General features: G+C 32.4%; 7 protein-coding genes across 7 annotated transcripts; 2 read left to right on the top strand and 5 right to left on the bottom strand.

Annotated features, from left to right (window-relative positions):
- Nucleotides 1–2: 2 nt before the first annotated feature.
- FG379_003149 (uncharacterized protein) lies at nucleotides 3–1,682 on the top strand (the record flags this gene model as incomplete). The annotated part of the gene is made up of 1 exon (XM_067328807.1): nucleotides 3–1,682. The coding sequence occupies one exon, from the start codon at nucleotides 3–5 to the stop codon at nucleotides 1,680–1,682; it is 1,680 nt and encodes a 559-aa protein (XP_067184947.1).
- A 334-nt stretch (nucleotides 1,683–2,016) lies between these two features.
- On the bottom strand, nucleotides 2,017–2,634 carry FG379_003148 (DNA-directed RNA polymerase 2; the record flags this gene model as incomplete). Its single annotated transcript, XM_067328806.1, has 1 exon — nucleotides 2,017–2,634. One exon carries the CDS (start codon nucleotides 2,632–2,634, stop codon nucleotides 2,017–2,019), a length of 618 nt encoding a protein of 205 aa, XP_067184946.1.
- Nucleotides 2,635–3,076: 442 nt separating this feature from the next.
- FG379_003146 (uncharacterized protein) lies at nucleotides 3,077–5,216 on the top strand (the record flags this gene model as incomplete). The annotated part of the gene is made up of 2 exons (XM_067328804.1): nucleotides 3,077–5,162; nucleotides 5,188–5,216. The coding sequence occupies 2 exons, from the start codon at nucleotides 3,077–3,079 to the stop codon at nucleotides 5,214–5,216; spliced, it is 2,115 nt and encodes a 704-aa protein (XP_067184944.1).
- Nucleotides 5,217–5,281: 65 nt separating this feature from the next.
- Nucleotides 5,282–6,832, bottom strand: FG379_003145 (uncharacterized protein; the record flags this gene model as incomplete). Its single annotated transcript, XM_067328803.1, has 1 exon — nucleotides 5,282–6,832. The coding sequence occupies one exon, from the start codon at nucleotides 6,830–6,832 to the stop codon at nucleotides 5,282–5,284; it is 1,551 nt and encodes a 516-aa protein (XP_067184943.1).
- Nucleotides 6,833–6,931: 99 nt separating this feature from the next.
- Nucleotides 6,932–8,173, bottom strand: FG379_003144 (uncharacterized protein; the record flags this gene model as incomplete). The annotated part of the gene is made up of 1 exon (XM_067328802.1): nucleotides 6,932–8,173. The coding sequence occupies one exon, from the start codon at nucleotides 8,171–8,173 to the stop codon at nucleotides 6,932–6,934; it is 1,242 nt and encodes a 413-aa protein (XP_067184942.1).
- A 401-nt stretch (nucleotides 8,174–8,574) lies between these two features.
- Nucleotides 8,575–11,547, bottom strand: FG379_003143 (uncharacterized protein; the record flags this gene model as incomplete). Its single annotated transcript, XM_067328801.1, has 1 exon — nucleotides 8,575–11,547. One exon carries the CDS (start codon nucleotides 11,545–11,547, stop codon nucleotides 8,575–8,577), a length of 2,973 nt encoding a protein of 990 aa, XP_067184941.1.
- A 356-nt stretch (nucleotides 11,548–11,903) lies between these two features.
- FG379_003142 (peptidase insulinase-like peptidase) lies at nucleotides 11,904–14,930 on the bottom strand (the record flags this gene model as incomplete). Its single annotated transcript, XM_067328800.1, has 1 exon — nucleotides 11,904–14,930. The coding sequence occupies one exon, from the start codon at nucleotides 14,928–14,930 to the stop codon at nucleotides 11,904–11,906; it is 3,027 nt and encodes a 1,008-aa protein (XP_067184940.1).
- Nucleotides 14,931–15,108: the final 178 nt, after the last annotated feature.

The raw sequence follows: 15,108 nt of genomic DNA, 5'->3' as shown, positions 1-15,108 counted from the left end.
AAATGACCTCTTTTCAATACTTTTCTTCTGAAACTGGTGGTCTAAGATATAGATCTGGACTCCTAGTTATCAAGGAATGTTGTTCCCTGAGCCAAAATAGAGATAGGAGTGCTCGCGATGCGTCGACTTCACTTTTGAATTCAGAGAGGAATCAGACATCGGAATGCAGTACATACAATTCAGTAAGTGGTGGCAATATACCAATAAAAACCCCTGCTATCAGCATCCCAACGTTTAAGGGATTCCCTTTATACATTCTCCCTCACGTTGGACTTGAAAAAGATGAAGTATCAACATTAATACCTGAATTAGACTATTTATTAATGGGCTTCGGTATTAATAAAGAATCTAATAGCCTCAAACTAAATGAAGGGAAGGAAGAGAACCTGACTATTGAATTTGGCAGTAAAGTTAGTCTTAGTAATCACCAGGGATTTGGTTATATAGAACAACCAAAACCACAGATGGCTAATAAAGGTTATGTTATGTACATGATGTTTAACCAATCAATGTACGAGGGTGGTATTTCTAGTTGGAACGGACCGGAGGATGTTGTGATTAGGACAGAAGGTGGTAGAACTAATATCAATTGTAAAGATATGCTTTCTTGCGTTGAAGAATATCGACCGGTGTTCTACGTTTCGCCTGCAGAAGAATCTAATGCTGGGTCTTATGGTAAAAATATATCGTTTAGATCGATCTATAAGGCAAATAACTTGCTACTAAAGTTACTTGAGTATAATGTCGAATCTAGCAATACTAGTGATATTAAAAAGATCGGAGAAAACAGAGCCAAGATTTTAGTTAATATCCAAGGAGCTCACTTTAAGAATTATAGAGGTGCAGCGTCGCTTGGAGTTTGGGATTTATGTAAAGGTCAAGGTAAAGGACTGGAAAATGTACAGTTTGTCAGGGAAAGTGGACTGCCCAAATTAATAAACAAATCCCTTGAGCAGTCCCAAACTGCTAAGCTATATGACGACATCATTTTGGGTGTGGCAATAGGTGGTCTAGGGCACGAAGAGGATACACCCACACGTGCTGAATGTATAGAAGAAGTTTTAAATCATTTGCCACCTGACAAATTGAGATTTATTTCTTTACACATAGGAAGTCCAATAGAAATTCTACAGGCGATATATCTCGGTATAGACATTATTGAATGTCCGTACGTGTACAAATCCAGTCTTTGTGGAATCGCACTTACATTTAACCTTGATGATTTTTGGATCAACAAGGAAAAAATCAATTATAATTCTGTTGAGAGGGAAAGTGTGGAGAAATTTCTGTTGAGATATGATTTTTCATCTCCAGATCTTTTGAGTAGCAACGAACCGAAATGTTTCGGTGGAGCCAAATGTATTAACTTAAGTGATAGAAAGTACTCTTGTGATATGGAAAAAATCACGGATAACTCTCCTGTAAGATACTCAAGATCATATGTGCATCACTTAATAAACTCCAAGGAGATATTGGGTTTATCGCTACTATTTATGCACAATTATTGGCAATACCAGAGTTTATTATCGTCAATAAGGAAGACTATCGACAGTGGTTGTTTTTACGACTTTACCACTTGGTTTGTTTATACACAAACGGATAGTAATATTCATCCTATTTGGCTCCCTAAAGCCAAATCTACAACTTACACATATGATGGAATGGACGGATTGATTCAATAATGTAAATATATAATTAATGGTAACAAACTCTTTAACGATTGCCTAATAATTAACCTAATTCAGGTGTTAATTTACCTATTAATATCCTAGTTTTTTTCCTGGTTCGCTCTTTATTCATTGAAACTCAACTTTGCTTGAGTTTCTCAAATGAATTCTCGGCAATATTGATTTAAGATTTTATTTTTTTCAATTTTGTGGATAATTTATCGGTATCATTGCTTTTAGATACCTGTTGATTTTTGAATTGCCAAAATAAAATTGACTTTTGATATTTTGTCGTCTTTGTTATATAAATAGCTGCTTTATTAGGAGGGTGTTGATGTTCCGTAGACATTTACACAACGAGTCTGTAAGTTACGTATCTACCTGCTGTTTCAGAAGGGCGGATAATTTTAACTACTTGCCCCTTAGATAGTCCGAAGTATCTTGCGACTGGGTCTGCAAATTGGATTCTCGGCAGTTGTGTTTCTTTAATTTTATACCTTTCTAGTAATTGTGCCTTATCCTCGTCTGACAGTAATATATGTCTTGGAACAAGTTCATGTTTAGTTATATTAACTAGTAACTCGTTCTCTAAAAAACTTTCTATATAATGTTTTGGAGCTGCATCCAATATTGCCACTTTGGCATGAGCAGTTAGTACATTTTGAGAAATCAATATTGCCCTTTGAATTGAATGTTCATCCATTTTTTCAACTATATCCCTTATAGGCTTTACACCAGTTTTTTTAGACTCATCAGCAAAGTAACATATAATTCTCTTGCTTTGATCCTGTCTATGAGAAGCAACCATAAGCATTCTAGATCTAAGGCGTTGATGGGATTCAAATTTTTCCTTAAACGTCGCAAAATCTTCCTCCTTATCTTGACTTGAAACTATGTAACCGCGATCTTCCAGCATTTCACATAGTGTCCTTCTTGCACGAAAGAGTCTATTATCGCTATTATCCATTTTTAATTACTTTAACCCCTGTAGATACCCCAATATTGTTTTTTCAACAAATTACAGGTTCCAAGTAGGTATCTCTATTTATAAATTTTAGGCCAAAAGGCTTTCTCAGAGAATGAAGGAAAAATATGTAAGTTCAAACAGCTGTCCTTCAAATTATTGAGAAACTTGTTAATATTATTTTCTTAATCTTGAGTCATCAAAAACACAGGGTTAGTTTTGGTCAAAAAATGTTTCATTTTACTTTGTGGCGCAAGTTTTAAAATTAATGCGCCAAACTTGGTGTTTAGAGAAAATATATAAACATTGCTTCTTTTTCTTGTGAGTAAATTTGTAAGTAAAAATTGTTCCTATTTAAAGATTAAATAATGGATAAATTTCTGTTAACACAAACGTAACTTTGAAAAAAAACCAATTGAATTGATTTTTTCAAATTTTGCTTGAAATGAAAACTTATGAGAGTATACTAAACATTGATGAAAATTCAAAAGTTAATAAAACGAACTTGAGTGGGGTAGTTGGTAATATTCTAGTATGGGATACAAGAAGTGAAAATTATCACCCCTTGAATAAAAAATTCAACGATGGTTTTATTCTTATTACAAACCTGGTTGAGTCGGGCGATTTCCAAAACATTTCAAATACGACAAATATAAATGAGTTTAGAACAAAAATAAATAATAAAACCAGAATGTGTGTATCACAAGAATTAAACACAATAATGAATAAAAACACTATGATGAAATTAATTAGTGACTTTAATCAGTTCCTGCTTATTAATCAAACGGATGACTTAACTGTAATTGAAGACAATTTACTTATATTGTTAAGCAACTACAAATACTTAATTTTAGAAAAAAAACTAATCCCGTTTGAAATTGACTTTGTGAGGAAGTTGATATATTTGCTAATGTTAAATCGAGTTAATTTGAATGAGAGATTGATTTTTTTTGTAAAAGATAATAAATATACTGACCCTCACAAAAAACTGTTATATATAGTGTTAACACCAAGAAAACACAAAAGTATCAATCACGATGATAGCGTATTCTCAGTTAGTATTGTTTATACTCCTGGTGCAGACAAAACCGGCCTTGAAGATTCAGCTGAGCAAAAAGAAGTATTTATTAAAGAATACACTACTCTAGAAGAATTAAATTCACTCCTAAATGAAGAAAGATACGGAATTACTTCCAGATATGACATTCTATTGAACAAGCGCGAAGATAAAGGTGAAACCAAACCATTAAACAACGGAGGTATATATAGGGAAATTGATTTGTTTGAAGAGTATACTTACAATGGATGTATAAACATATCTCCAGGTACCTTCTCAACTTTGTTAGTTAGATGGTGTTTGAACGTTAATGAACGACTACTTCCGACAATAACAAGGCCAAATATTGAAAATATTGAAGGGGCACTATTTACTTTTAAAGTTGATTTAGGAAATATTGACTTTCTTCCAATAAAGGCACTAGCTGAAGGAATAAGTTCTCTGGAGCGCTTCGTCTACAATAGCATTGAGAATGAATCTGCAGATAGTTTTGAAAGTACATTAGATGATGGCATTTGCTCGTCTGCAAATGTGTCCGATCTCACTAGGAAACTATCAAAGTTATGGTGGTGCTCTCTGTTAAATAACACAGATGATTATTCAGACAAGAATAAGGAGAGCCAGTCCACTCAAAATGTTGATAATACGGGCATTAGATATGAGTTGGACTTCACTGACTACATTTGGGATTATGTAAAAGATATGCATAATATTAAACAAATAAAAAAGACCATTGAAAATATACTGGCTGAAATCAATGGATCATTGGATCAGTCCTTATACGAAAGTAAATTTGTTCCTCAAGTTAGGGACGAAAATACGACTGTGTTTGCTGAGTTGGCAAGGATATCTGTTGAAATCCATAAATACAAGGTATATTCAAATACAAATTATATTCATGTGAAGGAACAAAATTCTTATATTAAAGACAGAAAGTCAAGGTGGGATTCAATTGTAAAGAAACATTTTGAGAATCATGGTACTTTAAAGAATGTTATTGTTCAAATAGGGTTCGAGCACATTATAACTGATATAAAAGCTATTATAAGGAATCATGAACCACTAATTAATGAGAATCACTTTAATTGGCATTTTAATGAGCTTTACTCAAAATATAACAATCTGATTGAAGGAAATGACACTAACCAACTGAATCAAGTTAAAATTGAACTACTGAATAGAATTAAAATGTTACTTCCTGTATGTTATATTTCAAAGTTTTTGTCAAAGAACAGGTTTACATGGGATGTATCAAAAAAACTCATTCACTCTAGTATTAAATACTATTCAAATCTAGACAATTTTAACTCCCCTGCAATTTTTGTTTTGCCAATTTATGATAAAAGTTTAATAATTAAATGCATTGATGACTTAATTCCAAACCAAATAGAAATATATTCATTAGAAAACCCCGAGAATTCAATTAGTTTGTCGAAAATAGGTTACAAAGAATCACCCAGTTTCCAAATCGATGGTAAATGTGCTCGTGTAATTAATAGCAATTTCCCAACAACGATTTGCAAAATGAATATGGAAATGGGGTCAAATGATAATATAATTCCAGTACATTATTCAATACAAGTACACTCTAGCCTAAATACATGAATCATTTAATATCTGTAAAGTGTTGTCCGAGTGAACTATATATGTTTTCTTTGTATCAGGATCAAAACACTGGAGCTGTCCAATGGAAAAGAATTTGCTTATATGTAATTTGGAGCACTCAAATCCATAATTTGAAAAATTATTGATGTCAACTACACATCTCACAATGTCTTTGTTTACATAATGGTAGGTAATGTCTTTATTTGGTTTAATTGCCTTTATGTCGTTGTTTGGGTAAACCAGAATACACCAACCCAAATGCGTCCAGAGTAATTTTCTTGTATTTACAGGACAAATTGAGTCATTGCTATCATCGAAAAATACAACTTCAACTAATCCGCTTGGAAATTTGAAAGTCATTGTTTTTGAGATATCGTCCTTATTGATTTTGTACGGTTTCTCTATATCACACCAAGGTTTATTTAAATCACTTGGAATTTTTGGGAGAGATGTAAACTCAATGCTATCAAGTGAAAAGTTGAAAGAAGTACTCAGGATTCCATATAGAGAATCAAGTTCTTTTTCAAAATTAAACTTTGAAATAAAGTCCTCTATTATTATGTCCTTATCCGCAGATGTGATTTCATTTGAAACCATAGACCTGTGTGAAATTGGCTTTGAATTACTTGATGAACCGGAAACAAAATAACTCGGCTCTCCACTATTTAACTTTAACCTATTATCATTGTAAATTCCCTCTTTTATTCTTTTTTCATCGATTTTGCTTTCATTCTCCTCTCTCCCTAAAGTGGTAACGTCCCTAAGACGGGATATTTCAACATCCTTATTCTTTATTGTCATTTTGAGTCTTGTGATTGTGTCATTTAAATTGACCTTTTCTTTTGCAAGTTTGCTATTTTCCTTCTTGAGTATTTTTACTTCCTCTTCTAATTTTAAAAGACTTTTTTCGTATTTCATTCTAAGCTCTTTCTCAAACGTAATTTTAAAATTCTCAAATTTTTTTTTCTCATTAGCAAGCATTGTTTTCTTTTTAATGATATCTTCTTGTGTCTCATGAATATATTCAATTTTCTCGTCAATTAAATCTAGTTTCTTCTGAATCAGCTTATCGTAGTTTATTTCCAACTCGCTATTTTCTGTTGCTAATCTGGAATCCGCAGATTCAAAAGTTGAAATTGAAGTATTTGGAACACTATGCGCCTTTTTTTCTCCTTTTGATAAATTAGAATTGGTTTCTCCTATCTTTTTTAAACCTTTTCTCGAATTGCTTATAACTAAGGACTTTCCTTCTCCCTTTCTAAGATAAGGCCTTTTGACAGGTGTTTTTATATTTTCCTGTGGATGTGGAGAAGATGTCCCATTTAAGGCATTCACAGCACTAATATTCAAAACATTTTCGATGCCTTTATCAGAAAAATCACTTTCAATACCAAAGTTCTCCAATCCTTGCTCATAGGAGTTTCCCACAAAATCATCATCATAATAATTATTTGCATTTAAATACGCCTCAGACATCGTAACATTGTCTAATTCAAATAGATCTCCGGAATCACCTTCAACTCCCCGGAAGATTGTCATTGCATAATTTGCTTATACTATTTAAGACTTATCTATACTGTAATTCATATCAAATTTAAAATTAAAGCATGTTTGGGATAAATTGGCGCATTTTTCCTTTCATAGTTGTGAATCAATAAAATTATTTCGAATTGTAGATAGTTTGTTAATAATGTTTGAGTAGTTATCAATGCTGTTGATGTACCGAGTAAGCTCCTTCTCTAGGAATTCAATATGTTCCTTAATTTCCATGACATCTTTTTTTCCCGTTGCTTCGTTCAAGTTAATTTCTTTAATCCAATTAACTTCATTTTCAAGTAAAATCCCATATTCCTTATCTCTAATGTAACTAGAAATTAGAATGAATAAGCAATATCTAAAATGTAAGACAACAGTAATACAATTTCTGGGACTCTCCTTGAACGCTTCAATTATTTTCTCAAGTAAATCCATTATTTCCTTGGAATATGCTATCTTAATTAGTTCGTCCGTTTTATAGTTGTTTTTAACGTGACTTTTTATTTTGCACTCTATTATATTAACTAATGTGTTGTAACCACCAAAATTAAATGGTTGTGTTAAAAGAAGTCTGATCACCCATTTTGTTGATATATTTAAATAGTTTTCACTGTATTGGAATTCACCGTCACATTTCAGTTTTCCTATTGAAGGAATTAAAGTAAAAATTATCCAATTTACAAAACTCCAACAATAGTAGTTGTTATCATGAATATTGAGTTGCTTTTGAATAAATTCATCATGGAAATTTAAGATGCACTCTTCTCTTGGTTCTTTTTCGTTCCCAATTATAACACAAACTTTAAAATATTCATATGTAATAGTTTCCAAAAAGTTCCAAATGTCACCTGATTTACACACAGTATTTAGTGTTGTTCTTATTAATTTAATCTCATATAGAATAAACCTCAAATAATCACGATTAGATTCCATCTTAAATGTATTAAATATAAAATTCTTTTTTTCCCAAATAATAGGACTAATACCTTCAATAAGCATTAGTAAGGTTAATAAATCCCACAATATTGCTTCTTTTAGTGGAGTAACAATAGAGAACCTGTATAAAATGGTTTGAGTTCTAATTGACCCAAATTTAGAGTCATAGTCAGTATCTTTTGAATTAGGACAATGTTTTCTTATAAATTCATATATCTCTACCAATAATGCTTCCTTAAACTTTGAGCTAATTATTAATGTGTTCTCTTCTTTAATAAATAGAAATTCATCAGTAAACTCTTCATTGTTTGAAAAGTCAACATAATCAATAAGGTATTCCGATTTATCTATTTCACTTAAATATAGCAAAATCCTCAAAGAGTTACTTATATTCAACTCTGATAACATCTATTTTCCCAGTAAATGCACTATATTATTCGTTCTTTTTTGCATTTAAAATGGAATCTTAGTAGTTTATTATCTCAAACTATTGCGGTCTCGGAATCACTATACCACATAAAAATTAAATGTGTGACTTTTTACCCTCTCTGAATAACAAAAAATGTCAATTAAACTCATTTCACTACTATGTACCACAAAATTACTTACAGATAAAAATGTGCACTATTTATCTAAGCGAGGGTAGAAGCAAAGATTTAACTGTCAAAAGTAATATTCAAACTGCAATTCAGGAACAAAAGAAACGAGTGAAATAAAATAGAGTGATTAAATCGCAATTTTAGGTAGAAAATGAAATTTAAAACTAACAATCAAAAGTAGTAAGTGTCATTGAACTATACAAACATCCATTAAAGTAGGAAAAGTCTTATAAAAATGAAAAATATAAATAGAGTGATGGCGGTAAATATTGAGTAACCCAAAATAGATTTTCCTATTTTTTTAGTTTCAAGGTTAGTCTTTGTAGATATATAATTTTTTTCATTCTGTGATTCTGAAGGTGAATAGTCACTTGACTCCTCTTCTGATTGTTCTCTATTATCGTCTATATGTTTATCTTTTATTTCTGAATTTCTTTGTTCACGTCTCGATTCCAATCGAGTATTATCAAAGTTAAACTTAGAGCTAAGTTCATCTGTGCCAACATTATCAGGTTCATCAACCTTCTTCAATATTATTGTACTATAGCTGTCTTCACTTGGAGAGTATGAAGTATATTCCTTTATACGACGGCCCTTTCGCCTTTTGTGAGAATCTTTGTCTAATATATATAGTTCATCTACTCTTCTTGGAATATTATCATTTATTTCAAAAACCTCGCTCTCGCTCTCTATTCCTGTTTTACGGTTTTTTACCAATAATATCTTTTTATGTTTTCTCTTTGGAACATCTAGTTCAGGTGGAATGTATTTTTGGAGTAATACTCTATCAATGAATATATCCTTAGTACGTCTTGGATGAGCTTTTCTACCATTCTCCAGTAGTATTATTTTTTTAGGTTCTTTAATACTGAGAAATTCAGTATCGTTTCTTAAGACTTCGCCTATTACTATCTTTCCTTTGTCTGCTTTCTTAGGAATAACGATTCGAGATGTACCGTATAATAAATTTTCAGGATGTCTTACATCATTTTTGATCAACACTTTCTCAGTTTTTATTGGAATTTTATACTTATCGGCCTTCCTTTCAACTAGACTTGCATTCTCATCCTGCTCTTCCTTTATCAGTATAATTTTTGGTTCAACAGGTACATCAATCACTCCTTTTCTAACCACTTCAATTACTTTAGGTTCTTGTCTTTTAAGTCCGACAATCTTAAGTTCTTTAACTCTGTCAACCTTTGATTTTGCTTTCACAGGAATTTGTAAATTAGTTGCTTCCATCGGGACAACCTTTATACAATTCTCTGTTTTTAACAGCTTGCCATCATTAATAGAATTTATTGGGATAACATTCAGAATATTTGGGTTGCTTATATTTAAATGAGTATCTGGAGAAGTTGTATTTTTTATATCAGTACCTGAACATCTATATATGTTACCTCCCGTATTTCCAGTAATAACTATACCACTAGCTATAGGTTTAATTATTTTCGCAACAGGTTTTGCGCACTTAATGATATTTACTGAAGGTGTGTTTAATTGATTCCCATTAATAAAAGTATTTTTCCCCAATACTAATCCACTACTAATTGTATTAGTATTTGTAGGTAGTAATATGTCGTCAACTTCTTGGCTTTCTTCACTCTCATCCGGATAATTCACTAAATTCTGGTGTTGGATACTTCCAAAGGAACTAGTGGGAAAGGTTAGAGTGTAATTGGTAATTTTATTTGCGATTCCATTACTTAAATGTACTTGACTCGAATTATTCTGTTGTTTGTAGCCGCAGATTAAATTGTCAGGTTTACCAATAACTGGAAAGTTATTAGGAACAGGAGGCATTCCAATCCCGTTAAATCTTAAATTAGAACCACTTTGAGACAAAATGTTGATCATGGGTCTTACCATATCACTTCCAAACCCAACTCTTTTTTCACCCATATTCCCAGAAATTCCTGCTACTACAGGAATATGTATAATTCCAGGAGAAACAGGATTAGTACCACCAACAATATCACTTTGCTTGAACCGCAATTGATTTAATGGCTGGATGTTCGCACCAATTTGATGAATACCACTTTGAAACTGCGGGATGGTCATTATTGGCTTCGTTTCGCCTTTAGCTATTGAGTCAGAAATAAATTGTTTGGCTTTCTTCAAGGCAGTCCTTCTTATTAACTCATCCTTAGTTATTGACTTGCACATAATATTAAAGCAGGAAACAAAGTCTTGGATATTGCAATCCATAAATTTGTTGTTACATGTTAAGATAACCTGTACCAATTCATTTGGATGCAATTCTTGAGCTACTTCAATATCAACCACATCTGAAGAAGAGTAAATTGAAGTTTGTCCGCTGCTCAACTTCCAACCTCTAGGTAGTCTTTCTGCACCAGAAAATATCTTTTTTTTTGTCTTGAGTTGTTTTTTAGAAGGAACAATAGTTTCACCTTGGTTTAAGCTAAATTTACTATTGTCAAACAATGTGTATTCATCAGTATTATCATATTGAATTTCATCTTCTGTATCGTCAATAAAATCATTCTCGAAAGGTTCCTCTCTATCATAATTTAATGTCTTGATTCTAACATTAATGTCTTCACTCAACAACCTTAGCTTCTTTCTATACTTTGGAAGTTTTGAACTGTCATTCAAAATATTGGTAACTGTTACAATAATTGACAAAGTCGTTATTGAATTTTCACCTGAACTCGAACACTTGGAAAGATCAAGGTTCAATTCTTTGCTATCTCCATTTATTCTCCAATTGTTTGGGATTAACTTCAAAGAACTTTTTTTTTTAATGACTTCACTTATTCTCAAACTCCCAGTTGCTAATGAAACCCATCCCTTTGGAGTGGATAAATTTCCACCCATTTCTGCTGGAGTGCAAATCAACATTCCACCAAATAGAGGACCTTTTTTAATAAACCCTTCACAATCTATACATTGTGTAACTTGCTCATTTCCATTAGCATTTACATGTAGGTATTCCGGTTTTCTATTCCAAAAACGGTACCAACTCTTATGGTCCCGCACTCTACGACATCCGAAGGCTAAACAAGCCTCTAGGTAGTCACCTCCCCAGGGAAAAGCAAATTCCTGGTTAATACACTCATCACCGTCAATATCTATTTCAGTTCCCTCGCAAAATAAAGTGAAAACATTCAAAGAAAAGACTAAAAGAAATAATAAAATGTTTTTACTCGAACAAATTTTCATCTCTTACCATATTCATGGAAAAAAGTTATCCTTCACAAATAAATCCCTTTTAACTCTTTGAATTGCGTCATTATTTCCCGACCCTTCGGTCTCCCGCCTAAAAAAATTGGTATCTATTTCTATTTTGGCAGTTTAGAGGACAAATAGGAGATTAAGGATATCAAAACTAATTTTCGTTTCGGAGAAATCAATCCAAAAAATGGGACGTTCTACTTAAATTCTTTTATCTAGCAACTACGTTTGCACGTGTCTAACCTTGGATTTTAATTGAAAAAAGATCTAGAGCCTTTTAACTAATAATTTTAGCGCACTTGCAGAGAATCCTTTAAATGTAAATAAGAATAGGAAAAACAATTTCACGCTAAAATTGAGAACATTTTTGTCTCCTTGCTGTTTTTGAAGTGTGAAAATTCATCAACCTTTAAGTAATTGTTACTTATGTACTCGACTTCTAGTCCTTCGCTGTTTTTCTTTGACTCGAAAATAGAGATTGATTGAACTATTATTCTTGGTCTTTTTATTATTACTTCAACAAAAGCCTTAAATTCACTGTAGTTTAGTTTCTCCAGTATTCTAATAGCTTTTTGCTTCCAGTCAAATTCGCAATCTCCATTTGTAAGTGCTACAAGATACGCATCCATCTCTTCTTCCAAATTTTTTGGTTTGTTCGAGTAGATTCTGATTTCAGACTCAACATAAGAACTAAATTCTTCCTCACTCATACTCTGTTCGATCCCGTTCAGCAACTTTTGGAGAACTCTGTCAATCTTATTGATTACCAGAGTATTGCTGTACTCAGGTGACTGTACAATAATGCTTATTCCAATAGCAGGTTTCAGGTTGAAGGAAGAACATCTTACGATGTATCCAAGTTGTTGATTTGTTCTTAGCTCATGAAAGCACTTGACATCCAAGTACTTTGAAATTAAATCAAGCAAGATCATATCTCTTAGGTTATACTTTCCCATATCTATTGTATAAACAACAGCACCGTTTTTATCAATAGGATTTAAAACTGGTTTGGAGAAGATTAGGTTATTTGAATTGATAACTTTATCGTTATCAATAGAAGACTCAACATCAACACAGCTTCTTAGGACTAATTTGTCGGTATTCCCAGCTATATTATAATTAGAGCCCAACAGTTGCTCTGTTAACACTATATTTAGCAAATCGTATACTTTGTTTATATCAAAGTTACCCAAAATGATAGATTTTATTATGCAACTTGAGAAAAAGTCCGAAATATACGTACACAGCTTTCGGTAGTCAATAGAGTTAACTGTTTTCAATATGTCCTCCTTTGATGGAGTGTAGTTTGAATAAAACTCCTTAAAATTGTAAAGTGTTAGCTGAACCAGTCTGCTTGGATTATATAATGAATTCTCAACCTTCTCTTTTGTTTCTTCAACCGCCTCATTAAAGAAGGAAATGTATTTCGAACCTAAGTCGTTTTTCAAATCAATAATTGATTCCATAATAAACTGCAAAAGATTTCCAGTTTTGTCATTAAACCCGGACAAAGTTATAGAAATTGAATCAAATGAATTGCTAAGTGAGAATCCACCAATAATCTTGCAGTCTAGATTTGCAAGAGTCGCACTGTATGCTTCCTCCGCGATGATTTTGGTTATCGTTAGGGAAGCAAGATGATCTAGAACAAGGGTTTCACATGTTGTCTCTTTTGTTGAATAGAAAAATAACTGCGTAAATCCGTGAGGTGTGGAAAAAGTTGTGTCAGGCTTGAAGTATGCCTCAACCCTTCTACTGAATTGGTTCCTACTCATATCAACCAGCTCAGGAAATGTTGATATCTCCTTGTTTTGAGCGTTAACAATGTCAAAGCTCTCTGGAATATACTCATTTCTTTTAGGCAATTCAAATCCAAGTTTGCTTGAATAGTCCACACTAACATTGCCAATAATATTTTTAATTTCAGGGTAGAATTCTTGTTTTAAATAGTTCATTTTGTAATGCCTATCATATATTAGTTCTCCTGCATATCTTTTGTCCTCGATCATTGCTTTGTTCTCTGGGAATGAAAACATAATAAACATGTTATCAGGTGAAAAATATTTTTTGAGCATTCCAACTGCCTCAATATCTATTCTTTCAATTCTATTCCCATAAGTAAGTACCTCATTAAGTGGTACCTCATTCGCAACTAAAAATGACGATCTACTTATTAATTCTTCAATACTTGGTCTATTTTTGTAGTCAAATATAACTTGTTTTAGTCTCACAATATCTGAAATAATATTCATATCGATATCTTTCTCAACCATAAGATTAACATAATTCAAAGTGTATTCTATTACTCTATTAATCTCCAGGTATCCCTTCTCAGTCAATTTAATTGTAATTTCAAATAGATTAGCTGAAAACATTTCATTCAACCCACTAGACAAACTGTAACATAGGCCGTCTCTTTTTAATATAGAAGTTAAACTTCCATGACCTTCATGACCCAATATTTCCAAAAAGTACAACTCTGGGGATTCTCTCTTATACCTTCTGATATCAGGAAATTGATAATTAAATGTAATACTTCTCTCATTCTTATTAGGAACAACGTAAATAACAGATCCCAAAGATCCATCTTTTGGAGAATCTTTTATGCTAAGATAAGGTTTCTCGGTTTCAAACTCCTCAAAGTAATTCTGGATCGAGGCACCCTTGTTTGTTATATCAGAGAAATATTTAGTTGCATATTCCTGTAAAGTGTCCAAACTATGATTTGAAATTAATGTTAGATGCATTATACCTGAACAGTAGTATTTATTGTGGAATTCCTTTAACTCTTTTATTACATCAATACCTTTTTCTTCAGGTTCAGTTTTCAGTGTTTGCAAACTCCCTGTACCAAATTTTGAAACAGGATGACCACTTCTGGCTGAGGAAGATATTATGTGATACTTAATAAACAAGTCATAAAGTAAATTCATTTCGTGCTCACTATTTACTGCGTTTACTTCCCTTTCTACATAAGTTGTATCGAACAGTGGACAGACAAAGAACCCGGAAAAACGATCCAAAACTCCCTCAAGAGACTCACTGTTTACATCAAAATAGTAGGAAGTCTCATGATAGTCCGTATGTGCATTCATATTTCCACCATTTTGTTTCACGTAGTTATCAAACTCAAATGGGTCCGGATATTTTTCTGACCCTAAAAATAACATATGCTCGAGAAAGTGAGCCAACCCGTTTAGGTTTTCAGGATCATGTTGGTGGCCCACAAATACAGATAGAACACCACCGGATATTTCTGCTCTATCATCAGATATTAATAATACCCTCAACTTGTTCGAAAGAATGAGAGACCTATACTTATTTTCATCAAAAATTGGTTTTAATACATTATTCTCAACGACTGGAGTCATTTTTGATTATATTTTACATACACTAACGAATCTCACCTTAAATCCGTTTTTCTTAAATGTAAACCCCTCCAGGGAACGAAGTTATCCCCATTTCCCTCTAGGAGTTGAAATAAAAATTACCGCATTTGTATACACGAAAGAAAAAGCAAGTGACAGAGAAACTAATTTTATGATAAAT

Source organism: Cryptosporidium bovis (assembly GCF_009768925.1).
Source record: "Cryptosporidium bovis isolate 45015 chromosome Unknown contig_6, whole genome shotgun sequence".
NCBI lineage: Eukaryota > Apicomplexa > Conoidasida > Eucoccidiorida > Cryptosporidiidae > Cryptosporidium > Cryptosporidium bovis.
The sequence above is the reverse complement of the archived record's forward strand: the minus strand, read 5'-3'. Positions and strand labels throughout refer to the sequence as shown.